This window comes from Eimeria necatrix, genomic scaffold (assembly GCF_000499385.1).
Source record: "Eimeria necatrix Houghton genomic scaffold, Enh_scaff117, whole genome shotgun sequence".
In the NCBI taxonomy this organism is placed as follows: Eukaryota; Apicomplexa; class Conoidasida; order Eucoccidiorida; family Eimeriidae; genus Eimeria; species Eimeria necatrix.
This window is the reverse complement of record NW_013651950.1, coordinates 1-26,695: the sequence shown is the minus strand read 5'-3', so window position 1 is coordinate 26,695 and position 26,695 is coordinate 1. Positions and strand designations below refer to the sequence as shown.

The following is a 26,695-nucleotide window of genomic DNA, read 5'->3' as shown; positions in this document are numbered from 1 at the left end:
CTACCGCCTGCGTTTGTTGCTGCTGCTGCTGCTGCTGCCGCTGCTGCTGCTGGAGGGCTGCAGCAGCAGCAGCTTGGACGCTATGAGCTCCTGCAGCGGCAAGTCTGCTGCTGCTGCTGCTGCTTCTCTGCACCGCTGCAGCAACTCCTTGTCTCTCAACTCACAAGCAACATCAACGCAGACTTTTAGCTGCTCCTGGGCTAGAGAGGGTTCTTGGCTTCCTGAGAAGGAAGAAGCAGCTCCCCCGTGCTGCAGCAGCAGCTGCTGCTGCTGCTGCTGCTGCTGCTGCTGCTGCTGCAGCGCCAGACCGGCGACGAACAAGCGCGTGTCAAATGCAGCCAACGGCGACCGCAGCAAAGACACGAGACTTAGAGCTTCCTGCAGACTGTCTCGTTGCAGCACGCCCTGCTGCTGCTGCTGCTGCCCCTGCTGCTGCTGCTGCTGCTGCTGCTGCTGCAGAAGCCAACCCCTTATTGCGCTGCACAGCAGGGAGTCCAGTTCATCAGCAGACAAGTGCTTCCCCGCAGCAGTCACCAGAGTCTTCATCTGCAGCAGCGGCAGCAGCAGCAGCAACAGAAACCGCAGCAGCAGCAGCAACAGCAACCGCAACCGCAACAGCAACAGCAAGCGCAGCAGCAGCAGCATGTTATGTTTATGGCGACAAAAGAGCAGCAACTGCAACACAAGAGACAGCTGCAGCAGCAGCAGCAGCAGCAGGCTGCGGGGGGGAAACGGAGAAGACTCAACAGTCCTAGCAGCAGCAGCACCAATGGCAGCAATACCAGTAGCAGCAACAACAGCAGCAGCAGCAACAGCAGCAGCAGCAACAGCAGCAGCAGCAACAGCAGCAGCAGCCCTGCATTTTACCTGCTGAATTGTGGCGGCCTTGCTGGCTAGCACATGTGCTGCCTGTACATACACTTCAAGAGGGTTTAAGCAGCAGAGCTGCAGCACACGAGCAGCAAGCTGCTGCTGCTGTTGCAGCAGCAGCAGCACGCACAGGCGAACCCTCTGCTCCTGCTGCTGCAGCAGCAAAGACCAGTTGCTGCAGCAACTCGGCACGGCGCAGCAGCACTGCTGCTGCAAGTCAACCAATTCCAGAAGCTCCTGTAGATCATGCTCATCAACCTGCAGCAGCAGCAACAGCAGCAGCAACAGCAGCAACAGCAGCAGCAGCAGCCTGATCCCTTGCTTCTGTGCGCTGGAGCTGCAGCAGAAGCAACTTCACCTGCAGCAACTGCAGCAGCGCTGGCAGCATCACCAGCAGCATATCGAGCAGCAGCAGCAGCAGCAGCAACTGCAGCAGCAGCAGGACTTTACCTCATCAAGAGACAGGTCCCTATCGTCTGCTAGCTGCAGCAGCCGCAGCCCTCCCGCTGCTGGCTTGCTGCTGCTCATCCGCGTCTCTGCTGCTGCAGCTGCGCTTGCTTTTCTAATGTCCCTAGCAGTTTCTTTGCTGCTGCTGCTGCTGCTGCTGCTGCTGCTGCTGCTGTCGTGAGGTGCAGCAGAAAGGCCTGCGGCTGCAGCATCGGCTGCCTTTGACGCGGGCTCGTTTGGGCCTGCCGCTGCTGCTGCAGCTGCTGCTGCAGCTGCTGCTTGCTGCTGCTCCTGCTGCTCCTGCTGCACTGGCCGCGCGGCTTCAACTGCAGCATCGGCGACGGCAGCAGCAGCAGCAGCAGCAGCTGCAACAGCAGCTGCTGCTGCTGCCTCTGGGTGCTTCCTCAGCTGCTTCATGCTGTCTGGAGGCCCTACGCTGCAGACGAAAACCAGTTACTGGCCTACAAACCCTAAACCCTAAACCCGTGCCCCTAAGCCCCTACGCTAAACCCTAAACCCTAAACCCTAAACCCTAAACCCTAAGCCTTAAGCCCTAATCCCCAGAAAAGACATGGCTTGCCGTTTTTGCTGCAGCGCCGCGGAAAGGAGAGAAATGCCTTCATCCAGCAGCCCGTGAAGACGGTCCCACTTGCTTGCTGCTGCTGCTGCTGCTGCAGCAGCAGCTGCTGCTGCTGCTGCTGCTGCAGCAAAAGGAGGCGGCGCCAGTGCCTCGTGCACAGCCAGCAGCACCGAGAGAAGACCTGCATTTAAATTGTCTCCAGTTGTGAGCTGCCAGCAGCAAATAAAAAAAGATAAAATGAATTAAAATAAACCAATTAGATAAACCGATTAATTAAATAACTCCAAAATAAGACAAATAAACAAATAAAAGCGGAAATAAAACGAAAAAATGCAAAATCAAATAACCAATAAACAAAAATATAAATATTTAAAGCTTTGAAAAAAGAAATAATTGAAATTAACAAATGAAGAAAAATCTGCTGCTGCAGCAGCAAGTGAGCAGCAGGTGTCTAGACAGCCCAAGAAGAGGAAAAAACGGGAAAACAAGCGCCATGTTTGTTTTAAATTAATTAATTAATTACTATTTTAATTTATTTTTATTATTTTATTATTTTTAAATTGCTTTTGTTTGTTTTTATTCGTTTTTTAAAACAAATTGCCCACATGGCACTGCTGCAAACTCCGCAGCGCGCGGTGGGAGCGCAGCGCCGCCCGCAGCATCTGCAGCAAATAAAAAACGAAAAGAAATAAATAATTAAAATATAAAACTAAAAAGCAAATTAAATCAAATTAAGAAGCAGGAGCAGCAGCAGGAGGGGCAGCAGCAAGAAGGGCAGCAGCAACAAGAGCAGCAGAGCAGCAGCAACAGAGGGAGCAACAGCCAGAGCAGCAGCAGCATCAGCAAGAGCAGCAGCAGCAACAGCAGCAACGGCAGACGCAGATGCAGACGTGCAGGCAGAAGCTCCAAGAGCACACACAGATGCAGCCACTGCAGCAGCAGCCGTGGCAGCAGCAGCAGCAGCAGCAGCAGCAACAGCAGCAGCAGCAGCAGCAACAGTAGCTGACAGTGAAGACTTGGCTCTCCCCGTGGGCTCTTCTGTGAAGCAGCCGCAGCAGTGCGTTTAGCTGCTGGCGGTTGAGTGCATGGGTGACTAGCAGCTCGACATCAGCAGCAGCAGCAGCAGCGGCAGCAGCAGCAGCGGGCCCAGGAGCAGCAGCAGCAGCAGCTGCTGCTGCTGCTGCTCCTGTACCCCCAGGAGACAAAAATAACTCCACCGCCTCCGGCAGCCGATTGGAAGCAACAAGAAAAGAAAAGAGAGACCGAGGACTCCCAAAAGTCTTGTACATTAGGCCCAGCTCAGACGCAGCAGCTGCAGCAGCAGCAGCAGCAGCAGCAGCAGCAGCAGATACAGCAGCAGCAGCAGTTACAGCCGCAACGGAGAAAAGAGCAGTTCATGAAAATGCACACCAAGGATACTGCTGTTGCGCTGTTCTGCATGCGGAGACGACTGTGTGGATGGCTCATAATTAGGGTTTAGGGTTTAGGGTTTAGGGTTTAGAGATTAGGGTTTAGGGTTTAGGGTTTAGGGTTTAGGGAGAAGAACACACCTATGGCTTGCTGCTCCTGGTGCAGCAGCGGCAAATCGCCGCAGCGGCCCCCACAAACGGAGCAGCAGAGATAAGGCATGGGGAAAAGCACTGCTGCTGCAGATTTGCTGCTGCTGCTGCTGCTGCTGCTGCTGCTGCTGCTGCTGTTGCTGCAGCGCTCGCTGCAGTTGCGTTTGCTGCTCAAGCAGTGCGGGAGTGCGATTGGCGCCACGCAGCGGCTTATGTCTGGAGTGTTGCTGCTGCTGCTGCTGCTGCTGCTGCTGCTGCTGCACTGAACCTGTAAATAGCACTTCAAGTAATTATCTGCTGCTGCAGCAAGCTTCTGCGCTGAGAATCCTTCCCCCTCCAGCTGCATGTGGGGCGAAGCAGCAGCAAGAGCAGCAGCAGCAAGAGGAGATGTGCTGCTGCTGCTGCTGCTTGGAGACAACAGGAGGCCCCCCAACTGCTTTGGCTGCGCTCCGCTGGGGCAGCGCCGCAGCAACTGCTGCTGCTGCTGCTGCTGCTGCTGCTGCTGCTGGTCATTGTGCCCTTCTGTGGGCGACTTCGATTCCTGCATGCGTTGCTTCTGCTGTTGTTGCTGCTGCTGCTGCTGCTGCTGCAACTGCTCTTGCAGCTGCTGCTGCAGCTGCTGCTGCAGCTGCTGCTGCCGCAGCTGCCCCCACAGCAGCTGCAAATCCGCACTCACAGACTGACCACTGGTCACGGGGACACTGGCTAGCTGCAGCGCTGCATGCACGGGGGGCAGCAGCAGCTGCAGCTGCGTTGCTGCTGCTGCTGCAGCAACCCGCCGCTCAGCAGCAGCTGCAGCGGAAACAGAAGAGAGGGGGCCCCTCGGCAGCGGCGGCAAGCGCAGCCGGAAGCTGCTGCTGCTGCTGCTGCTGCCCAATTTGCCGGCTGCTGCTGCTGCCGCCGCTGCTGCTGCTGCTGCTGCTGCTGCTGGAGGCAGCAGCAGCGGGGCCACTGGCCAAGGCAAAGGCAAGCCAGACTGCCGCCGATAAGCAATTAAAAAAGAGACACCTTTTTGAAAAGAGACAAGACAAGAATAGGAGGCCACTTGCAGCTGCAGAATGCCAGCTTCAAGTGCAGCAAGGCAGCTGCTGCCCAGCTGCTGCTGCTGCTGCTGCTGCTGCTGCTGCTGCTGCTGCTGCTGCGAGGAAGACGGCCCGGAGGAGGCCCCGGGGGTGCAGCTGGGAGACGCCGATGCAGCAGAGCTCGACGCCGCGGAGGCTGCTGCTGCTGCTGCTGCTGCTGCTGCTGTTCCTGCTGCTGCTGAGCCAGGCCCTGCCCCGCGGCGCCTGCTGCTGCCGCTGCTGCTGCCAGTTTGCGCCGCAGCAGAGAGCGGTGTTGCAGCAACTCCGCTTGCGTCCGTTGCTGCTGCTGCTGCTGCTGCTGCTGCAGTCGAGTCCTTCGCTGCGGCCTGCACACTGCCGCGGTGAGCAGCAGCAGCAACAGCAGCAGCATCCAGCGGAGGCAGAGGCGACAGCACTTGCCGCAGCAGCTGCTTCTCTGCTAGTCCCCAAGGCCGCTGCTGCTGCTGCTGCTGCTGCTGAGAAAGAGAGCGCAGCAGCTCCCTAGGCGTCGAGCTGCCGCTGCTGCTACTTCGACTGCTCCAGTCAAGAGCAACAGCAGCATAGACCACATGCTGCTGCTGCTGCTGCTGCTGCTGCTGCTGCTGCTGCACTGGGCAGAAACCCAAGCAGGCAGAAGCTCTAGAGTGTTTTGCTGCCTTCAGGAGAGAAGCGGTCAGCTCTTCTAGCGGCGGCCCGGCAGCAGCAGCAGCAAAAGTGTATCCCTTGTGCTGCTGTTGCTGCTGCAGCTGCTGCTGCTGCCGCTGAGAGATCCTTTGCTGCAGAGCACTGCCATGCGAAGCAGCTGCTTCCGCCACTTGCTGCAGCTGCTGCTGCTTCTGAGAATGCTGCCCTTCAGCAGCAGCAGCAGCAGCAGCAGCAGCAGCGGTGAGCTGCTGCTGCAGCAAAGTCTGCTCCACATTCAGAGATAACGCCGTGTGCAGCGCAGCACGAGCTGCAGCAAACATTCCAAGACGACAAAGAGAAACAACTCTGACTTCAAGAGCAGGATAAAAACGCAGAGTGCCGATTGTCTCTGCAAGTCTGTCGTCTGCTGCTGCTGCTGCTGCTGCTGCTGCTGCTGCTGCTGCTGCTGCTGCTGCTGCTGCTGGGTCTTCCGCCGCTGCTGCTGGGGCTGCTGGGCTGTGGGCAGCAGCAGCAGCCGTTGGCGGCGCAGCCGCAGCAGCCGTGCCAGTGGCGGGGAAGAGCATCTTCCGCTGCTGCTTTTGCTGACTGTGCTGCTGCTGCTGCTGCTGCTGCTGCTGCTGCTGCACCAGCAGCAGAGCTGCGTGGAAATAGCTGCTGCACAGCCGCCAGGCCAAAGACAGCTCGTTGCAGCGCAGCAAAGTGTCCCGAAGTCTTGCTGCAGTGCGGGGCTGCAGCAGCAGCTCTATAGGGGGCAGCCAGCCCCAGCGGCTCCAGAGAGCAGCAATGAACTGCAGCAGCTGCTGCAGCAGCAGCACGCGAGCCTGCACCCAACGGAAGCCCCCAAACTTCGCCAGACACAGCTGCAGCAGCTGCTGCAGCAAACCCAGCAGCGCCCCGTAGGGCAGCAGCGACAGAGCCATCCCCGGTGCTGCTGCTGCTGCTGCTGCTGCGCCAGTTTCTGCTGCCGGTGCTGCTCCCGCAGCACTGGTTGCTGATGCCGCAGCACTGGTTGCTGCTGGCGCAGCTCTGTTTGCTGCTGCTGCTGCTGCTGCTGCTTCATTATCTGCTGCTGCAGCAGAACCAGCTTGTGCTTTTGCCGGGGGCTGCCGCAGCAACGCCACGGAGCTTGCTGCTGCCTTTGCTGCTGCTGCAGTGGTTGCAGCTGCCTCTGGCTCTGGCGCTGCTACATGCTTCCCAGCAGCAGCACCACCCGGTGCAGCAGCAGCAGCAGCAGCAGCAGCAGCAGGATGCAGCCTCCTTAGCTGCTGCCGCAGCCCACAAGGCAGCACATTTGTCAGCCGCACTGAGCCCTTGCCCTTGAGGTGTACGTACACCCCAGAGAAGGAGCAGCGCTGGCAGTGCAGAGCGTCGAAGCTGTTGAAGGCAGTGCCGCACAAGTTCCGCCACACAGCCTTGCTGCTGCTGCTGCTGCTGCTGCTGCTGCTGCTGCTGCTGCTGCTGTTGGTGTTGCTGCTGTTGGAGCTGCTGCTGTTGCTGCTGCTGCTGGCGCTCCCGCGAGCCGCTTCTGGGTCAGTTGCTGAAGAGCAGGAGCCTGCGGCAGCAGGCGCAGCAGCTGCTGCAGCTGGGGGTGGTGCTGCAGCCGTGGCTGCTGCTGCTGCTGCTGCTGCTGCTGCTGCTGCTGCCGTTGCTGGTGCATCTTCATCCCTGACTAGGGAGCGTTCTGTCATTCTAACACAGTTGGCTTTGCAGCAGCTCGTCGTCGTTGCTGCTGCTGCAGGCGCTGCTGCTGCTGCAGCAGCAGCAGCACGAACACCAGCTGCTGGGGCTGCTGCTGCAGCAGCAGCAGCAACGGGCCCGCAAGTCGCCATGGGGTGTCTGTACAGTGCGCGGGGCAGCAGCGAAGCAACTTCCGTGCAGATTTGGAGACAGCTGAGGGCCTCCTTTTTGCTGCCAGGAGACAGCAGCTGCAGCAGCTGCAGCGCAACAGCAACAGCAGGAGCTGGGGTGTATGCATGAGCAGCACGAATCCGCTCATTTGTGTCTTCGTCAGTTGTAAGGACCCACCGCCCCCCGAATCCCCAGCCAGGCGGCGGCAGGCCTTTTGCTGCTGCTGCTGCTGCTGCTGCTGCTGCTGCTGCTGCTGCTGCTGCTGCTGGGGGGTCTGCTGCTGCAGCTGCAGCAGTGTCCGTCTTAGCGCACAGATGTTGCTCTGCTGCTGCTGCGGCTCCCGGGCCGCCAGCAGCAGCTCCTGCTGCAGCAGCAGCAGCAGGGCCTGCAGCAGCAGCAGCAGCAGCAGCAGGAAGCCCCAGGGCCTTGCGCGCGTAGCGCAGCAAAAGGCCATTGTCCCGCAAAGCTGGCCAGCGCAGCAAAAAGTGCTGCAGCAACTCCGTGCGGGCATTAAGTATGAGGCTTTCGAGCAGCAGCAGCGGGTGCTGCAGCAGCGGCTCGCGGTGTCTCTCCACCTCAGTCTCCACGAGCTGCAGCAGGTGCAGCGACGGCAGCAGCTGCTGCAGCTGCTGCTGCTGCTGCTGCGTCAGACGCGCCCACAGCTGCTCCTGCTGGTGCAGCAGCTCGCACAGGTACAAACGGCCAGCCACTTTCGGGAAGCCTCCCTGCAGCTGCAGCATCACCTTGCTGCTGCTGCTGCTGCTGCTGCTGCTGCTGCTGCTGCTGCTGAGGGAGAGCAGCCGCAAGGCCACTCGCGTGCTTCTGCTGCTGCTGAGCGCCAGCAGCCGGCGAGTTGCTGCACCTCGGAAGCCGGGAAGCGACAGCAGCTGCTTCAGCTCCGCCTCAGCTAGCCACTCCTGCAGGTAAGAGCTAGCTAGCCGTCCTGCTGGCTGGCTAGCTGGCTGGCTACCTGGCTGGCTAGCTGGCTGGCTAGCTAGCTGGCTAGCTAGCTGCCCCGCCGACAGGTCGCTAGCTGGCGACACGGCAGACCCACTGACGAGCTGCGCGGAAACAAACACCCACAGCTAGCCGCAGAGCTGGCACTCAACCAGCTAGCTAGCTAGCTAGCTAGCTAGCTAGCTAGCTAGCCAGCAAGCTAGCTAGCTAGCTAGCTAGCCAGCTAGCTAGCCAGCAAGCTAGCTAGCTAGCCACACAGCTTGGCGGCTAGCTAGCTAGCGCATCAGGCGGCAAGGCTCGAGCTACCCGACTGAACAGGTAGCTTGTGAGCAGATCCCCACGGCAGCTAGCTGACTAGCTAGCTGACTAGCTAGCTGACTAGCTAGCTGGCTAGCCGGCTTTCTGGCGAGCTAGGTTTGTGGCTAGCCACGTAGCAAGCAGTTGGGTGTCGATATGCCTCCAGCTAGCTGTCCGTCCGCCTAGTTAGCAGCTAGCTAGCGGGGTAAAAGGCCAGCTAGCCAGCTACCTAGCTACCTAGTTAGTTAGCTAGCTAGCTAGCTAGCTAACTAACTAGCTGGCTAGCTAGCTAGCTAGCTAGCTAACTAACTAGCTGGCTAGCTCCCTGTAGCAAAACCTACTTTTAAAAGAGCTCTTGCAGCAGCATAGCCATTGCACGCAGCCAGCGTGCGAACAACCTGCGCGGAAACCCCAAACCCTAAACCCTAAACCCTAAACCCTAAACCCTCGGTCTTAAAACCTTGAGGACTAAACCCCAAACCTTAAGCATTAAACCCCAAACAAGGGTTTCGTGCTGAGGGTTTAGGGTTTAGAGTTCGTTGGACTTTGCAGTTTCCGCTCGACTCATCGACCCTACAGCCAGCAGTGTATGAGAAGGCAAAGTTTAGGGTTTAGGGTTTAGGGTTTAGGGTTTAGGGTTTACCTTTTGTACGCCTTCCTCCGACTGCATGTCAGCGTGGATGTCTCGCCAAGTTTCCCAAGTGCCATTTGTTGCTTCCATTGCTGCTTTGTAGCTGCGCCAGGTGTACAGACACCCGCGGGTCTGCAGCAGCAGCAGCAAACAGGGGCCGCTGCTGCAGCAGCGGAGCTGCTGCTGCTCCTGAGCCACGCACCGCAGCGCCACAGCAGCAGCTGCTGCTGCTTCTGCTGCTGCTTCTTCGGCCTTCGTCTCAAAGCCAAGCTCTTCGCCGTCATTCAGGTCCCCGCTCCCTGCTGCTGCTGTCGCCGCAGCTGCGGGAGCTGCTGCTGCTGCTGCTGTTGCTGCTGCTGCTGCTTCTGGTGCTGCTGCTGCTGTGCCAGTCTTTGCCGTATGCTCAAGAGCCGCCAGCAGCGGGTGCTGCTGCAGGCAGCGGCAGCCAATGCTGCTGCTGCTGCTGCCAGTCTGAGCTGCGTCCGCTGGCTGCCGCTGCTGCTGCTGCTGCTGCTGCTGCTGCTGCTGCGCTGCTGCTGCTGCTTGCTCCTGCAGCCGCGCCTGGCAGACAGCCAGAGTTTCTATGCAGGTCTCCACTGCCCAAGCAGCAGACAGCAGCAAAGCAGCACGTGTTGCTGCTGCTGCGCTGCTGAGCCGCAAGACACACTGCGGCAGCGACAGCTCTTCTTCGTTGCCAGCTGCTGCGTCGCACTCTGCTGCTGCTGCTGCCACTGCTGCTTCGTCTGCGGGGTCCCCTGCTGCTGCTGCTGCTGCTGCTGCAGGTTGAGCAGCACACAGGCCCAGAGACCGGTCAAGAGGCCACGCAGGTATTGTCGAGATGTCTGTAGAGTCCGGCTGCAGCACCGCAGCAGCAGACCCCTCGGCTTGGTGCCCCTCCAGCTGCTGCTGCTGCTGCTGCTGCTGCTGCTGTGCCTTCCTGATGACGCAGGTGAGCAGCAGCTGCTGCAGCTCCGTGTCTGGAGACAGCTGCGCATCTGCCAGTCTTAAGGCCCGCTGCAGATCTCCCCGTACACCCCAAGCTCTTGCTGCTGCAGCAAAACAGAGCTCCAGTGCTGCTTGGCTGTCGTCCGCCACGGCCTCTAGATACCTCTGCAGCAGCAGCAGCAGCAGCAGCAGCAGCAGCAGCAGCAGCAGCAGCAGCAGCAGCAGCAGCAAGGGTTGGGGGATAAGAGAGGACGCAGCACCAAAGGCAACAAGGGGGCCTCAAACGCACAAGCAGCAACAGCAACAGCAGCGAAGACAGCAGCAGCTTCAGCAAGTGCACAGCAGCAGTAAACCGCAGCAGCAGCAGCAACAACAATAACAGCAGCAGCAATGGCAGCCGCAGCACTAGGTGGTATTCATGCAGCTGGCGTAAAGTTCTCCCTGCTTTCTAGCGTTTTGCTGCTGCTGCTGGTGCTGCTGCTGCTGCTGCTGCTGCTGCTGTGACCTACCTTAGCAGCAAAGGGCAAAGCCAACAGTTCATGAGGCCTCCAGCCCTCAGGCCGCAGCTTCCAGCTGTCTGTTGCTGCTGCTAATGCCCGTGCTTCAGGCCCTGCTGCTGCTGCTGCTGCTGCTGCTGCTGCTGCTGCTGCTGCTGCTTGTATTGCTCCCGTCGCCTGTATGATTCGCCAGCAGCGGTGCCTCTCAGCCAGCCACAGCCGCAGGCTGCTGCAGCAGCAGCAGAGCTGCTGCTGCGCCAGCAGCAGCAGCGGGCCCGACGGCCACACCTCCACGCAGCGCTCAGCTATGGCTAGTGCAGCAAGCAGAGATACCTTGCCTTTGCAGCAGCTGCTGCTGCTGCTGCTACTGCTGCTGCTGCTGCTGCTGCTGCAAGCAGCAGCAGCATCACGACGCAGTGAATAGGTCTGCTCTTCCAGCGCCCCTAAAAACAGCACTAAGTCCTTCCGCAGGGCCAGAGCTGAGGAGGGAAACGGGGGGGGCCACCTGCTGCTGCTGCTGCTGCTGCTGCTGCTGCTGCTGCTGCTTGTCCTACCGAGAAGCAACGGGTGCAGCGGCAGCGCCGCCTGCAGCAGCACCTCCACCAGGTCTGCCTGCAGCAAAGCTGCGAGCTGCTGCGCCTCTTGCTGCCCCTCAAATCTGAAGAGAACTTCAGAAATTAAATCTTCAGGAGACACAAACGGCAAGCTGAACAGCTGATGCTCCTCCTCCTCCTTGCGCTGCTGCTGCTGCTGCTGCTGCTGCTGCTGCTGCTGCTGCTGCTGCTGCTGCTGCTTGGCATGCAGCCTTTGTTTGGCTTCTGTCTGCAGCTCTACAATCCTCTTGAGGTAACAGACAAGGGCCAGCAAGTACTTTGTGCCCTCTCCTTGCTGCCCTTCACTTCCTTCCTGCTGCTGCTGCAGTGCTTGCTGCTGCTGCTGCTGCTGCTGGGGGTCCTCTGAAAGCTTCTCAGTCTCTTCACCACTAGTGAATACAGGAAGCGGTGCTTCACCCTGCGGCTGCAGTTGCTGCTGCTGCTGAAGTCGGTGCTCCTGCTGCTGCTGCTGCTGCTGCTGCTGCGGTTCTCCCCGCAGCACCTGCACCGCCTTATCCAAAAAGCTGCTGAGATCAGCAGCAGTTGAGAGCCGCAGAGTGCCAGCAGCAAGCTGCTGCATCTGCTCCAGCAAGGAAGCCACGGCGGTGTTGCGCTGGTGTAAGCTGCAGCAAAGCAGCAGCAGCAGCAGCAGCAGCAGCAGCAGCAGCAGCAGCAGCAAGCTCAGCATATGCGTGTGTTGCTCTTGTGCAGTGAGCTAAAATGCAACGGCACCAGCAGCAGCGGCAGCGGCAGACGCAGAAGAGCTCTCAGCAGCAGCAGCAGCTGCTGCTGCTGTAGCTGCAGCAACTGGAGCAGCAGCAGAAGTCGTCGCAGGTGGCCATCTGCGCAGAGCAGCGGCCCTCTAACTGCTACTATTGCACCGCGGCTGCTGCCGCTGCTGCTGCTGCTGCCACTGCTGCTGCTGCCACTGCTGCCGCTGCTGCTGCTGCTGCTGCTGCTGCTGCTGCTGTTTACCTTGAAAGATGGGTCCTGAGGAGGTCCGCCTTAATTGGCAGCGTCTCCACCTCCAGCAGCAACGAGGCCAAGCTGACTGTGCGCATGCCTCGAGCCTCAATCAGCACCTCCAGCCTGCAGCAGCAGCAGCAGCAGCAGCAGCAGCGGTAGCAGCAGCAGCAGTAGCAGCAGCAGCAAGGGCAGGTGGAGCCACAGTATGAGTGCCTCTGTGTGCAGCGAAGCAGCGCTGCCAGCAGCAAGCGGAAACTTGGGAGCTGCGGCAGAATCAGGCGCAGCAGCAACAAAACTCATCGCAGCAGCAGCAGCAGCAGCAGCAGCAGCACCAAGATGCCCACAAGCAGAAGAGCAGCAATCCAAGTAGCAGCCAGAGGAAGTCCTCAACAAGTTGCAGCAGCAGGAACAGCAGCAGCAGCAGCAGCTCTAGAAGCAGCAGCAGCAAGTGCAACGGCAGCAGCAACAGCAGAACTGCAGCAGCAACAGCAGCAGCACGCATGTACCGGTCTATAGACGTTGCTAGAAGAGTTGTCAGCGCTGGAGTTTGGACAGCTGCTGCAGCTGCTGCTGTTTCTGCAGCAGTTACTGATGCTGCTGCTGCTGCTGCTGCTGTTGTTGCTAGAGCTGCTGCCGATGTATCTTCTAGATGTAGCTGCTGCTGCTGCTGCTGCTGCTGCTGTGAGATTTTGCGCAGTTCCTCTGCAGCGCGGCGAAGCAGCAGCAGCGAGACAGTTGCAGGGGCCGCAGCAGCAACAGCAGCATCCACAGCAGCAAACACTGCAGCAAACCTTTTGCTGCAGCGCAGCAAAGCGACAGAGGCCTTTGTTGCTGCATCGGAGTAAGTTGTAAGGCAGCTGCGGAAGATGCATTCCTGTTCTGTCTCCACTGCTGCTGCTGCTGTTGCTGCTGTTGCTGCTATTGTTGCTGCTTCTGCTTCTTCACTAAGTGCTGCTGCATCTGCTGCGGGAACTAAAGTTGCTGCTACTGATGCAGCTGTTGAAGCGGCCGCTTCTGCAGCAGCACCAGCAGCAGCAGCTGCTGCTGCAGGGACCACCACAGAATCGACGGACTCCCACCTGAGCAGAAGCAGCAGCAGCAGCAGCAGCAGCAGCAGCGAGGTTGCAGCTGAGAAAGACCTGGGGCTGCAGCCCCTTTCGTTGCTGGGGTGAGTGCTGTTGCTGCTGCTGCTGCTGCTGCTGCTGCTGCTGCCGCATGCCGTACGACTTGTCGAATGCTTCAAGGCACATCTCCAGGCGAGAGGAAACAGCAGCAGCAGCAGCAGCAGCAGCGTCGGCCTCAGCAGCAGCAGGGAGGCAGCTCAGAGCATCTCTCAAGGCAGCAAATGCTTCTGAGATCTCAGCGCTGATCTTCAGGTGTCCCGGCAGCTCAAAACGCTGCAGCAGCTCCCTGAAAAATGCAGCAGCAGCAGCAGCAGCAGCAGAAATGCAGTTTGCGGTGAGCGCGGCAACAGCAGCAGCAGCAGCAAATGCAACAGTAGCGCGCTCAGCAGCAGCAAACGCAGTGGCAGCACAAGCAGCAGCAGCGAAAGCAGGGGAAGCAATGGCAGCAGCAGCAAAAACAGGAGCAGAGAGAGCAGCAGCAGAAGCAGAGATGGAAAGAGCAGCAGCAGCAAATGCAGCAGCAGCAAATGCAACAGCAGCAAATGCAGCAGCAGCGGCGGGAGTAGCAGCATCAGCAGCGGCAGAAGGGGCAGCGACAGCAGCAACGGCATCAGGGGCGGCAAGAGCAGCAGCAGCAGGGCTAGCAGCAGCAACAACAGCAGCAGCAACAACAACAACAGCAGCAACAACAACAGCAGCAACAGCATTAGCAGCAGCAGCAGCAAATGCTGACGCGGTGGTCTTTACGTCATTTTGCTGCAGCGCCCGGGCCAGGAAAACAGCAGGCTGCTGCAGCAAACGGCGGGCGAAAGGATCTGCTTCCAGCGACAGCAGCGAGGCGAAGGGGGTCATGTGGGAGGCCAAGTGGTGCTTGCTGCTGCTGCTGCTGCTGCTGCTGCTGCTGCTGCTGCTGCTGCTGCTGTTTGAAATGCCGGCGGGGGCTCCTTCGCTGCTGCTTCTGCTGCTGCTTGAAATGCTAGCAGGGGCTTCTTCGCTGTCTGGGCTGCTGCTGCTCATGTTGGATATTCCTGCAATGACTTCTTTGCTGCTTCTGCTGCTGCTGCTGCTGCTGCTGCTGTTGCTGCTGCTCACTGAGAACACCCCAATCCAGCGCAGCTGCTGCTGCCACTCTCTGTCTTGCTGCTGCTGCGCCGTGACGCAAGCGGCGGTGGCCGAGTCTTCAACAGCAGCAGCAGCAGCAGCAGCTGCTGCTGCTGCTGCTGCTGTTGTTGCTGATCCTCCAGCTATGCAAATTGAGGCAAGAGGCATTGCAGCAAAGAACTGGCTCAGCAGCAAACGGCATCGCCAAATAGCCTCCTGAGGGCGCAGCAGCAGCAGCAGAAGCAGCAGCAGCAGCAGAATCAGCAGCAGCAAACAATGTGAGACTGCAGCAGCTGCTGTAGCTGCTGCAGTAAGGCACCAACAAAAATGCATGCTGAGAGAAGCCTTGCGCTTATCCGCAGCAGCAAAAGTGACAGCAAAAGCAGCAGCAGCAGCAGCAAACAGAAACGGCGACAGCAGCGGCAACAGCAGCAGCAGCAAGAAGCAGCAGCAGACCTCGAAAAAGTGTGCTGCAGCTTCCAGAAGGATGCGGCCAACCTTTCCGAGGCCCTCTGCACCTCTTAGGGCTTCTAGGTGCCTCCTGCAGCAGCAGCAGCAGCAGCAACAGCAGCAGCAAAGGCAGCCCAAGTGTGCATGGTGTGCAGCAGGCACAGGAGGGATAGACACAGCAGCAGCAGCAGCAGCAGCAGTAGCTACAGCAGCAGTAGCTACAGCAGCAGCAGCAGCTACAGCAGCAACAGCAGCAGTTCCTACTGGATGAGAAGTGCCAGGGATATAAGCACGGATGGCGGGACCACAAAGGCTCCGTTTTTGTTGCTGCTGCTGCTGTTGGTGCTGCAGTTGCTGCTGCAAGTGCTGTCGCTCGTGTTTCTGTCCTGCTGCTGCTGCTGCTGCTGCTGCTGCTGCACTGCAGCAGTGGAAGCAAACAGCAGTGGCGCGAGCCGCAGCAGCAGCCACAGACGCATCCGCAAAAGCAGCAGCAGCAGCAGCAGCAAACAGAAACGGCGACAGCAGCGGCAACAGCAGCAGCAGCAAGAAGCAGCAGCAGACCTCGAAAAAGTGTGCTGCAGCTTCCAGAAGGATGCGGCCAACCTTTCCGAGGCCCTCTGCACCTCTTAGGGCTTCTAGGTGCCTCCTGCAGCAGCAGCAGCAGCAGCAACAGCAGCAGCAAAGGCAGCCCAAGTGTGCATGGTGTGCAGCAGGCACAGGAGGGATAGACACAGCAGCAGCAGCAGCAGCAGCAGTAGCTACAGCAGCAGTAGCTACAGCAGCAGCAGCAGCTACAGCAGCAACAGCAGCAGTTCCTACTGGATGAGAAGTGCCAGGGATATAAGCACGGATGGCGGGACCACAAAGGCTCCGTTTTTGTTGCTGCTGCTGCTGTTGGTGCTGCAGTTGCTGCTGCAAGTGCTGTCGCTCGTGTTTCTGTCCTGCTGCTGCTGCTGCTGCTGCTGCTGCTGCACTGCAGCAGTGGAAGCAAACAGCAGTGGCGCGAGCCGCAGCAGCAGCCACAGACGGTAGGGGGGCCTTCGCACACGTGCGATGAGCCTCTCTAAGCAGCAAACGGTTTGCTGCAGTAGCGGCTGCAGCTCCGCTGCTGCTGCTGCTGCTGCTGCAGTAGCTGCTGCTTGCTGCTGCGGGTAGACCCCCAGGCCGTCAGCTCCAGCCGCAGCCCCCTCCGCCTGCCGCTGTGCCGCCGCCGCAGAAGTGCTGCTGCTGCTGCCGCTGCTGCTGCTGCTGCTGCTGCTGCTGCTGCAGGCCTCAATAAGCCGCAGTGCTGCTCTCAGGGCAAAGTAAGCAGCAGCAACATCTGTGTCGTGCTGCCGCTCCTCCTCGTAGCTGCTGCGGCTCGTCAGCGGCAGCGCAGCAAGTCCTTCAAGGAAGGTTTGTTCTTGCATCAGAGATAGCGGCGCCCGCCGAGAGAGCTGCAGCAGCAGCAGCAGCAGCAGCTTGCGTTGTAGCAGCAGCAGCAGCAGCAGAGGCAGCAGCAGCAGCAGTAGCAGCAGCCGCAGCAGCAGTAGCGGCGGGCAGTGCGGCTGCTGCACTCGTGCTGCAGCGCCTCAGGCAGCCGCCGCAGCAGTAAGCACACCCATAGCAGCAGCAACAGCAGCAGCAACAGTAGCAGCAGCAGCAACAGCAGCAGCAGCAGCTCTCACCGACAAGAGGAGGGACTGGGTTGCTGTTGCTTCGTAAATGTCAGCAGCAAGGGCTTCCCGCAAGGCAGCAAAGGCAGCAGCTGCTGCTGCTGCGCTGCTGCCGCCGATGGCGGCAGCAGCAGCGCGGACACAAGATGCAGCAGCAGCAGCAGCTGCTGCTGCCTCCTGCTCAGCAGACGCTTCGTCTGCAGCAGCTGCTGCATCGGAGGTGCCAAACAGCTGCTGCAGCCGCACTGCAGCAGTTGCTGCTGCAACGCAGCGCTGGCTAGCTGCTGCAGCAAGTGCCTCTACGGCCTCCGGATATAGCAGCAGGCTCTTTGCTGCTTCTGCTGGAATCGCAGCAGCAGCTTCGTTTCCCCTGCTGCTGCTGCTGCTGCTGCTGCTGCTGCTGTCCTGGGGCCAGGCCAGTGTAGCAGCTGCTTCCCTTCCTCCCCGATGCTGCAGCCTCTGCTGCCGTCGTTGCTGCCGCTGGCTTTGCTTATTCTGCTGCTGCTGTTGCTGCTGCTGCTGCTGCTGCAGGGCTACATGAAGCTCTAGCAGCAGATCGGCGATCCACCAAGCGGCTGCCATTCGGCTCCGCAGCACCTGCAGCAGCAGCAGCAGCAGCAGCTTACAAAGCCACATTAAGGAGTCCTATGCAGCTGCAACAGAAGCAGCAGCAGCAGCGACTGTTGCTGCAGCAGCTGCCTTAAGGGTGCTTCCTGCAGCAGCAACTAATTACCTCGATGTGCTGCTGCATGTTAGGGTCGCATGCGTAGCGAAGAAGCGGCTGCTGCTGCGCTGCTGCTGGGTCTGTTGCTGCTGCTGCTGCTGCTGCTGCTGCTCCTGTGTGGGCACAGGCGTGTGCCAGGCACAGCAGCGTCTGTCTCTCAGCAGCAGCAACAGCTGCAGGAGTTTCTGCTGCAGCAGCTTTAGCAGCAACGTGGCAGCAGCACAGCAGGTCCAGCAGCTGCTGCCTTCTCCCCATTTGCCCCTCAAATGCATCCCAAGACAGCAGCAGCACAGCAGGCCGCAGCTGCGGAAACGGCAGCAGCACCTGAGACGCTGCTGAGACATCCCTGCAGCAGCAGCAGCAGCAGCAGCAGCAGCAGCAGCAGCAGCAGCAAACACGTTTTACCTTGCGCGCAATTACTGCCGCTGCTACTTCTGTTCTGGCTACTCCCGTCGCTCTTGCTACTGCTGTTGCGGTTGCTGCTGCTGCGGGTGCTGTTGGTGCTGCTGCTGCTGCTGCTGCTGCTGCTGCTGCTGCTGCTGCTGCCTTACCTGGCCAAGACAAAGGCCAGTGCTGCTTTGAGCGGCAAAAGAAGACAGTGCTCTTTTGCTGCCAGCAAAAACTGAAAGTAATCTGACCAAAAGGCCCCGCGGGAGTCCAGGCCCAGGGCTTTGCTCAGCAGCGCCTCATCTGCTGCTGCTGCTGCTGCTGCTGCTTTTGCTTCTGCTGCTGCTGCTTCGGCCTTTGAGCTTGGTTGTGCTGCTGCTGCTACTGCTTTTGCTCGCGGTGCTGCTGCTGCAGCCGCTGCCATGGCCGCCTGTGTTTGACGCGGCTCCCGATCTCCTGCTTCTGCGCCTGTTGCGCGCTCAGCTGCTGCTGCTGTTGCTGCTGGTGTTGCTGCTGCTGCTGCTGCTGCTGCTGTAGGCGCCACTGCAGCAGACGGGTAAACAAATGTGTCACCAGCAGCAGCAGCATCAGTTGCAGCACTGGAACTGGGCAAAGAAGCAGACACGCGAATAGCAGGAAGAGGCCCTGCGTTGTTGTTGTTGCTGCTGCTGCTGCTGCTGTTGCTGCTGCTGCTTGTGCTGCTTGTGTGCCTTGGGACTGCAGCAAGAGACAGCAGCGGCAGCGGCATAGCGCTGCCTGCTGCCCTCATTCGCAGCCAGCAGTCATCCAAGTGACAGAAGAGCTGCAAGGCAATGTACTGCAGCACCTTGATGCCGCTGCTGCTGCTGCTGCTGCTGCTGCTGCAGCTGCTGCTGCTGTCTGCAGGCGGCGTGGTGATAGGGATGTGCAGCAGCGGCTCGTGGGCCAGCAGCGCTTCATAAATGTATAGGCGCAAGGCTCTAGGCCTGCAGCAGCACCGCAGCAGTGACAGGAGCAGCAGCATATACAGCAGCAGCAACCGCAGCAGCAGCAGCAGCAGCAGCAGCAGCACCAGTGACAGGAGCAGCAGCACATACAGCAGCAGCAACTGCAGCAGCAGCAGCAGCAGCAACGCAACAGCAGCAGCGACAGCAACAGCAAGGGCTCTGAGATGCGCTTACCTCCACTCGAGTTCTTCTCCTCCCGACGTTGAACCCCACGAAGCACCAGAGGGGTGACCTCTGCTGCTGCTGCTGCTGCTGCTGCTGTAGTTGCTGCTGCTGCTGCTGCTGCCATCTTCCTTTCTCGTGTCATGCATGCCAACAGAAAGAGCCCCCGGCGATCCGTTTGCTGCAGCTGCTGCTGCTGCGGCGGATGGCGAATCGGGTGGCCTTAGCCGACCCCGCAGATGCTGCTGGTGCTCCTGCTGCTGTTGCTGTTGCTGCTGCTGCGCTGCTGCTGCAGCAGGAGGAGCAAGCTGGCTCAAAAAAGGCGGGAAAAAGCGAGAAACAAGGACGGACGCATTGCTGCTGCTGCTGCTGCTGCTGCTGCTGCTGCCCCTTACAGCAGCAGCAGCAGCGCTGTCGCCAGCTGTACGCGATTTAGCGGCTGGCGATGGTAGTCTGCAGCAGCAGCAGCAGCAACAGCAGCAGCAGCAGCAATAGGGAGCCACGGGGATGACGCACCGCAGTGGCAAGAGCAAACACGGCCATGTACTTTCCGGGCGCAGCAGCAGCAGCAGCAGCAACAGCAGCAACGGCAGCAGTCACCCCCCCTTGTCTCTCCTAGCAGCAGCGGTGGCCGCCGCCGCAGCAGCAGCAGCGACAGCAGCAGCAGATAAACTCTTTGTCTCTCACCTCACAGCAGCAGCTGCAGCAGCAGCAGCTGCCGCAGCAGCAGCACTTGTCTGCTGCCTCTCCCTGTTCTCTTGCAGCGCAGCAGCACCAAAAGCAGCAAATATTTCCCTCACGACGTCTTCTGCTGCTGCAAGGTCCACCCAGCCCAACGACTGCAGCGAGTAGAGCTGCTGCTGCAGTTGCTGCTGCTGCTGCTGCTGCTGCTGTTCTTCCTCTTGCACGCGCTGCTGCTGTTTCTTCGGGCGGCCTCCATCAGCAGCAGTAGCAGCAGCGGCTGCTGCTGCTGCTGCCTCGCCTGTTTCTCCTGCTGCCTTGCTGCTGTCTTCTGCAGAACCGGTGTTGCTGACTGCTTTGGCAGCAGCAGCAGCAGCAGCAGCAGCAGCAGGAGCAGCAGCAGCAGCCGAAGCAGAGCTCCCCAGTGCTGTGCGCACGAGAATCGCCAGCTGCTGCTGCAGCGGCGCATTTTGCTGCTTGGCGTGTTTTGCTGCATCCTGGGCTGCTGCCCGTCCTGCTGCGTCTGCTGCAGCAAATGCTGAAGACCCAGACCCCTCAGCAGCAGCAGCAGCAGCAGCAGCAGCAGCAGCAGCAGCAACAGAGCGTGGAGCCCCTTCCACCCAGGCGATTATAAGGACAAACAAACGAAACAAATTGATGCTGCCAGCTCGCAGCGCTTGTTGCCTATAGACTGCAGCAGAAGCAGGCCTTGCTGCTGCTGCTGCTGCGGCGGCTGCTGCTGCTGCTGCTGCTGCTGTTCCCTCTGCTGCTGGCGCCTCCAGCTGCTGCTGCAGAGAAGGCACAAGTGGCAGCAGAGTCTTTGTGGGGTCCAGGAGTTTGAGGTGTACGTACAGCTCGTTGCTGCCATCTGCTGCAGGCGGCTGCAGCAAAGTCTCTGCAGCAACAGCAACTCTTAGCTGCTGCAGCCGCAGCACGAGAGAGCTAAACAGCAGCGAGAGATAGGTTTCATCTTCCCGTGGCTTCTGCTGCTGATGTCTTGCTGCAGCAGCAGCAGCACCTGCTGCTGCTGCTGCTGCTGCTGCTGAAGGTGAGGTGACTGCTGCTGCTCTCGCTGCGGGCTCGGCTGCTGCTGCATTCACCATGACTCTGTTGCTGTTGCTGCTGTTCGCACTGCTGCTTGCCGCCGCTGCTGCTGCTGCTGCTGCTGCTGCGGCACTTGCAGCGGGCGTCGCTGCAGCAGCAGCAGCAGCAGCAGCAGCAGTAACGGCCACAGATAGGTGCTTTGTCTCGTTGCTGCCTCGCAATGAGGCCAGAAGACGGCGAGCTGCTTGCTGCTGTTTGCCGCTGCTGCTGTTGCTGCTGCTGCTGAGTCCCCACCGTGCAGTGGAAAGCGGCAGCAGCAGCAGCAGCTCCGGAGAAGCATCTTCTGCTGCTCCTGCTGCTGCAGTTTTCATCTCATGCTGCTTGTCCCTGGGCTGCCACAGCCCCTCAGCTGCATCACGCTTGCTGCTGTTGCTGCTGCTGCTGTTGCTGCTGTTGCTGCTGCTGCTGCTGCTGCTGCTGCTGCTGCTGCTGCTGCTGCTGACCCACGCCCCCTGTGGGAAAGCCCCCAACGCTTGAGCAAGGACATCTGCAAGGGCAGGCTGAGTTGCCATGAGAGCTGCAATTTGCTGCAGCGCAGCAGCAGACAGCGGCTGCAGCAGCGACATCTGCTGCTGCTGCTGCTGCTGCTGCTGCTGCTGCTGCTGCTTCATGAGGCGCCGCAGCGTCTCGTGCAGAGGCACAGCAGCAGCAGCAAAACGCAAAGTGCATAAGCCCGCGGGGGAGCGAACAGGCAGCAGCGAAAGGCCCGGCAGCTGCAGCAGCTCAGGCGGGCAGTCCCTGCTGCTGCTGCTGCTGCTGCTGCTGCTGCTGCTGCTGCTGCTGCTGGCGCCGCGGCAGCAGCGCCGCCGCACGCCCCGACAGACTCGTCTTCGGAGCTGCTGCTGCTGCCTTCCCAACAGCTGCTGTAGCCGCTGCTGCTGCTGCTGCTGCTGCTGCTGCGGGCCTCCTGGCTCTGGTCTCCTCCTTTACTTGCAGCTCTCCTGCTGCTGCTGCTGCTGCTGCGGTCGCTGCTGCTGCTGCTGCTGCTGCTGCTTTGGGGGAACCCAGGGCTTTGCTCAGCAGCAACTGCTGCGTCCGCTCCTGCAGCTGAGCCTACAGAGAGCCGTGCTGCCGGAATATGCTGCTGCTGCTGCTGCGGATGTTGCTGTTGCTGCTGCTGCTGATGTCGCTGCTGCTGCTGCTGCTGCTGCTGCTGCTCTTGCTCCTCCTGCTGCATGGGGAACTGGCGCTGTTCATTTTCCCGGAGACTCTTCGGCTCGAACTCGCCTTGCTGCTGCCCTGCATGTGCTTGCTGCTGCTGCTGCTGCAGTTGCTGCTGCTGCTGCTGCAGTTGCTGCTGCTGCTGCTGTTGCTGCTGCCGCTGCTGCTGCAGCAGCTGCTGCTGCAGCTGCTGCTGCTGCAGCTGCTGCTGTTGTTGCTGCTGCTGCTCCATGCCTAAGGCCACAGCAGATCCTCCACTGTACTTACTTGGCTGCAGGGGCGGCCGTCACCTCAAGCAGCAGCTGCTGCTGCTGTAGCTCACCCCATGGTGTGTTGCTGCTGCTGCTGCTGCTGCTGCTGCTGCTATTGCTGCTGCCGCAGCTCTTGCTGCTGCTGCTGCTGCTGCCGTCGTAGGGTGTAATGACACTTGGAGCTGCAGAGGAACTGCAGCAGCTGCTGCCCAGGGAGGCTTTGGGGTTCAGGTCACCGCAGCCGAAACCTTAAACCCTAAACCCTAAACCCTAAACCCTAAACCCTAAACCCTAAACCCTCGTCTTATGTCTCGGAATAACTTCAAAACAACTTTTAAAAGCTTTTAAATTAATTTGAAATAAAAATAAAAAAAAAGAAATTCTCAACTAAGCAGCAGCTGCCGAGACACCCCAGAGTCTCGGTGCTGCTGCCAGCAGCAGAAAAGCGTTTTCGTTTTGCTGCTTCATCTCTTTTAGGGTTTAGGGTTTAGGGTTTAGGGTTTAGGGTTTAGGAGTTTATGTTCCCGCAAAACAAATAGAATACCAAAGCAATTAAAGTAAAGATCAGCCAGAGACAGAAAGGAGCGGCAGAGGCAAGAATAGATGCACTAGAACCCTAAACCCTAAACCCTAAACCCTAAACCCTAAACCCTAGACTGTAATATTCAAGTATTGGACTTTAAAAAAAGAGTCTCAAACCCTAATTTCCAAACCCTAAACCCTAAACCCTAAACCCCCGTCTTCCCTTCCTTGTCTTGTCCGGTCTCTTTCGCTCTTTGCTGCAGCGCCGCCGCATTTATTTATTTATTTATTTATTTATTTTTATTTATTTTTGAATTAATTTTATTTTTATTTTTATTTTGTTTTTATTTTTAATTTTAATATGTCCTTTCGTTTGCTGCAGCTCCCCTTGTCGTCGCTGAGGGCTCGAGCCAGCCTTCTTTAGGGTTTAGGGTTTAGGGTTTAGGGTTTAGGGTTTAGGGTTTAGGGTTAAGGGTTTTGGGTTTAGGGTTTAGGGTTTAGGGTTTGAAGCCGCCAATAAGGGCTTTAGCTCTAAACCGGGACTACGCAGTGTACGTACAAGAGCGCACTCTTCTGGACTTGTTCACGTCTAGGGTTTAGGGTTTAGGGTTTAGGGTTTAGGGTTTAGGGTTTAGGGTTTAGGGTTTACGGACAGGCAAATGTCACAAAAGCTTAAATAAGTACTTTCACTCTGCATTTAAATTTCTTTCTTGGGGGTGTATATCCACACAAGTAGTGTTTAGAGAGTTTTTGCAAAAATGCGAAATGTGATTTATTTGCATGCATGCAAAATAATTAATTTGATATTTTGCATGCATGCAAAATAATTAATTTGATATTTTGCATGCATGCAAAATAATTAATTTGATATTTTGCATGCATGCAAAATGTCGAATTAATTATTTTGCATGCATGCATTTGATATTTTGCATGCATGCAAATGATAAATCAATTATATTTCGTTTGAAACAACTCTGGCAACAAGAGGATTGATTTAAATGCAATTAAGTTTAAAAAGCTGCCAAAGAGTTGCAGGGCTTCCCAGTTAACTTGAGGTGTACGTACACCTGAAACGCATGCAAGAATTTTCAGCTTTTTCTCCAAATAAATGCAAACCCACAATAACTGTTACTTTGAACTCTAAATAAACAAAAAGAATGAATTTATTTCCATATTTGTCCTTTTATTTATTTATTTCATATTTTGTGGATTCATTTATTGTCTGTTTATGCTTATATTTGAGGTGTACATACACCCGCGCACTAAAGCAACTCTTCTCGCACATATTTTGAATCAAAATTATCAAATATATATATCTCTCTATATATATATTTGTATATGTATATTAAATATATATATATGTCTTTACGTCCATAAATATTATATTTATAATAATTGTTTATCCACAAAAGTTCATTTCTTTGAAAATATAAAAACAAAAAAGAAATCCGAAACTCCAAAAAAATCTTCACTTTTATTTGCAATTCTTTTTGCTGCCTCCTTTATCCCAGGTGAACGGACAGCCAGGCCCTTTTAAATGAATTTATTTATTTTTTTTTTATTTTTTTTAAATTACTTTTTTTATTTATCAATTTATTCATTTGTTTGTTTGTTTATTCATTTATCTATTTACTTACTTAGTTGCTTATTTATTTATTCATTTAATTAATTAATTAATTAATTAATTAATTTGTTTATTTATTTACAGAGTTTCATTTTGTGGAAAAGAATTTAGACTGATTTGCCCACATTTGCATAGCAGGGCCTTCAGGTGTACATACACCTCAGAGTGCATTCATAAGCTCCTGGGGTGTACATACACTGCTAGACAAAAATATTAAAAATGTATTTGCAGCTCTTTTTAGACACAAATGAAATAAAGGAAAATAAAAAAGAATTTATTTTCAAATAAAATCTTCGTGAAAAAAGGAAAAGAAATAAAAATGGCGTTTTATTTAAACTGAATGCATTTAGAATAATAACATATACACAAAGTGCGCCAAACCCTAAACCCTAAACCCTAAACCCTAGACTCCAAGTGTATGCATTCATTCATTTGCGGCATGTCTAACACGGGCCTACGTTCGTCGCTTTGTTCCCAGTTATTAAACCCTAAACCCTAAACCCTAAACCCTAAACATCCATCTCTAAGCCCTAAGCCTCCAACCCTGCACGAACAACCCGAATCTCCAGGCGCCACATCCTAAACCCTTCAACCCTAAACCCTAAACCCTAAACCCTAAACCCTAAACCCTAGCTCCTCTTTGTCCTGCCCAGCGGGTTAAACAAATTAATTAATTAATTAATTAATTAATTAATTAATTAATTAATTAATTAATCAATTAATAAGTAACTTAGCATTTTGCTTAATGAATTACTTGATTTAATTTCACACAACTTAATTAATATTCTACCATAACATTGAATTACTTAATTAACTAATTTTAATTTTAATCAATTAATTAAATAATTAATTCGCAGATAATTTAATTATGAATGATCAATTAACTAATTCATTAATTAATTTACTATTCCACTAAATAATAAATAAATAAATAAATAAATAAATAAATAAATAAATAAATAAATAAATAAATAAATAAATAAATAAATAATAAACAGAAATGAAGTGAGTGAGTGCATGCAGCGGCAGCAGTTTCTTCTTGTGGAGATCCGAAGACCCCAAAAGGAGTTAAAAAAGCTCCAAAAAGAATTTAAAAAAAGAAAAAATAAAATTAAAATTAAAATTAAAATATTTATTTATTTATTTATTCTTTTATTTGCTGCTTTGCTGCAGCAGTAAACCCTCGGGGGCCCCACCGGGGGCCCCGCAGCTGCTGCTGCTGCTGCTGCTGCTGCTGCAGCCCCGAGGGTTTGGCATTCTTTTGGGAGTCTTTTGGTTCGTTTTGCTTCTAAAAACTCCTAATTCAATTTAATTCGAGGGTTTAGGGTTTAGGGTTTAGGGTTTAGGGTTTAGCGCCGTTAACGGACCCCGGCGAGCCTCAAGACCCCGACACTCGACACTGTGAGGGCGGCTTTCCAGCGGTTTAGGGTTTAGGGTTTAGGGTTTAGGGTTTAGGGTTTTCAGTTTATATGACTCTATACAATGTTCCTTTCTTGTTCTCTTCGCCCATGTAGAGGCTCCTGTGGGGTTTGGGGCTCAGGGTTTAGGTTTGGGGTTTAGTCGTCTAGGGTTTAGGGTTTAGGGTTTAGGGTTTAGGGTTTGGGATGTGCGAGTCTTCCTAGCAAATTTGCTTTGTTAAGACTTTCCTGGGCGCATTTATCTTTGCTTTCTGCTGCTCCGAAGTCCAGTTGCTGCTGCTGCTGCTGCTGCAGCACAGTCGATAGCCTGCTGCTGCTGCGGCTGCAGCAGCAGCTGCTGCTGCTGCTTGCCAATCAGTTTGCTGCTGCTGCTGCTGCTGCTGCTGCTGCAGGCGTCGGCCATCTGATGCGTCTTGGTCGAGTCTCTTTGTCTTCTTTTTCCTCTTTTGTTTTCTTCAATAAACAAATTAGAAATTTGAATTGCTGCAGCAATTTGCTTCAAACAAAACCCACTTTTCTAGCTGCTGCCAGCAAGCAGCAGCAGCAGCAGCAGCAGCAGCAGCAGCAGCAAGCCCATCAGCAACTGCGGCAGAAATTCCAGCAGCAGCAGCAGCGGTTCCTGCAGCCGCAGCAGCAGCAGCCGCAGCAACAGCAGCAGCATCAACACCCGCAGCAGCAACAGCAGCATCAACACCCGCAGCGGCAGCAATCGCAGCAGCCGCAGCAGCAGCAACAGCAGCAGCAGCAGCAGCAGCAGCAGCAGCAGCAGCAAGCTAGAACAGCCAAAATGGGAGCTGGAGAATCGCCAAGCCAAGGGGGGACTTCTGAAGGGCTGACTTTTGAACCCTGTGGGCTAAACCCTAAACCCTAAACCCTAGAGGCTGCAGCAGCAGCAGCAGCAGCAGCAGCAGACCAGCAGCAGCAGCAGCAGCTGGCGCTTCGAGAAGTGGCCTTCCAGCCACTGCCCGTACTGCGCAAACCCTAAACCCTAAACCCTAGACCGTTTAGCCCTTAAACCCTCAACCCCAAACCCTGATAAAACCCTATCCCCTTGAACCCTAAACCCTAGCCCTGGCCCCAAACCCTAAACCCTAAACCCTAAACCCTAAACCCTCGCCTGCGTGCGCTGCGCAGTGTCCGAGCGTCCCAACTTTCCCCAGTTGGAAGAAGAAACCCTGAGGGTTTGGAGAGAAGAAAAAACTTTTGAAAAGTCTTTAAAACTTTCCAAAGATAAACCCCCGTTTTCTTTTTATGATGGCCCCCCCTTTGCCACTGGACTGCCCCACTACGGGCACATTCTCGCGGGCACCATCAAGGTAGGGTTTAGGGTTTAGGGTTTAGGGTTTAGGGTTTAGGGTTTAGGGTTCAGGGTTTAGGGTTTAGGGTTTAGGGTTTTAGGGGGTAGGGTTTAGGGTTTAGGGTTTTGGGTATTTGGGTGACCCCCCTTTG

General features: G+C 56.3%; 2 protein-coding genes across 2 annotated transcripts; one reads left to right on the top strand and one right to left on the bottom strand.

Moving 5' to 3' along the window:
• Positions 1 to 21,663, bottom strand: ENH_00006030 (hypothetical protein, conserved; the record flags this gene model as incomplete). Its single annotated transcript, XM_013578497.1, has 21 exons — positions 1 to 546; positions 868 to 1,128; positions 1,321 to 1,748; positions 2,503 to 2,559; positions 3,448 to 8,071; positions 8,606 to 8,662; positions 8,908 to 10,005; positions 10,350 to 11,553; positions 11,906 to 12,019; positions 12,403 to 12,975; positions 13,121 to 14,337; positions 14,578 to 14,662; positions 14,836 to 14,984; positions 15,133 to 15,217; positions 15,391 to 16,007; positions 16,239 to 16,823; positions 16,960 to 17,296; positions 17,502 to 18,302; positions 18,498 to 18,938; positions 19,173 to 20,983; positions 21,091 to 21,663. The coding sequence occupies 21 exons, from the start codon at positions 21,661 to 21,663 to the stop codon at positions 1 to 3; spliced, it is 15,663 nt and encodes a 5,220-aa protein (XP_013433951.1).
• Positions 21,664 to 26,033: 4,370 nt separating this feature from the next.
• ENH_00006020 (Isoleucine-tRNA synthetase (Predicted), related) lies at positions 26,034 to 26,580 on the top strand (the record flags this gene model as incomplete). Its single annotated transcript, XM_013578496.1, has 2 exons — positions 26,034 to 26,094; positions 26,381 to 26,580. The coding sequence occupies 2 exons, from the start codon at positions 26,034 to 26,036 to the stop codon at positions 26,578 to 26,580; spliced, it is 261 nt and encodes an 86-aa protein (XP_013433950.1).
• Positions 26,581 to 26,695: the final 115 nt, after the last annotated feature.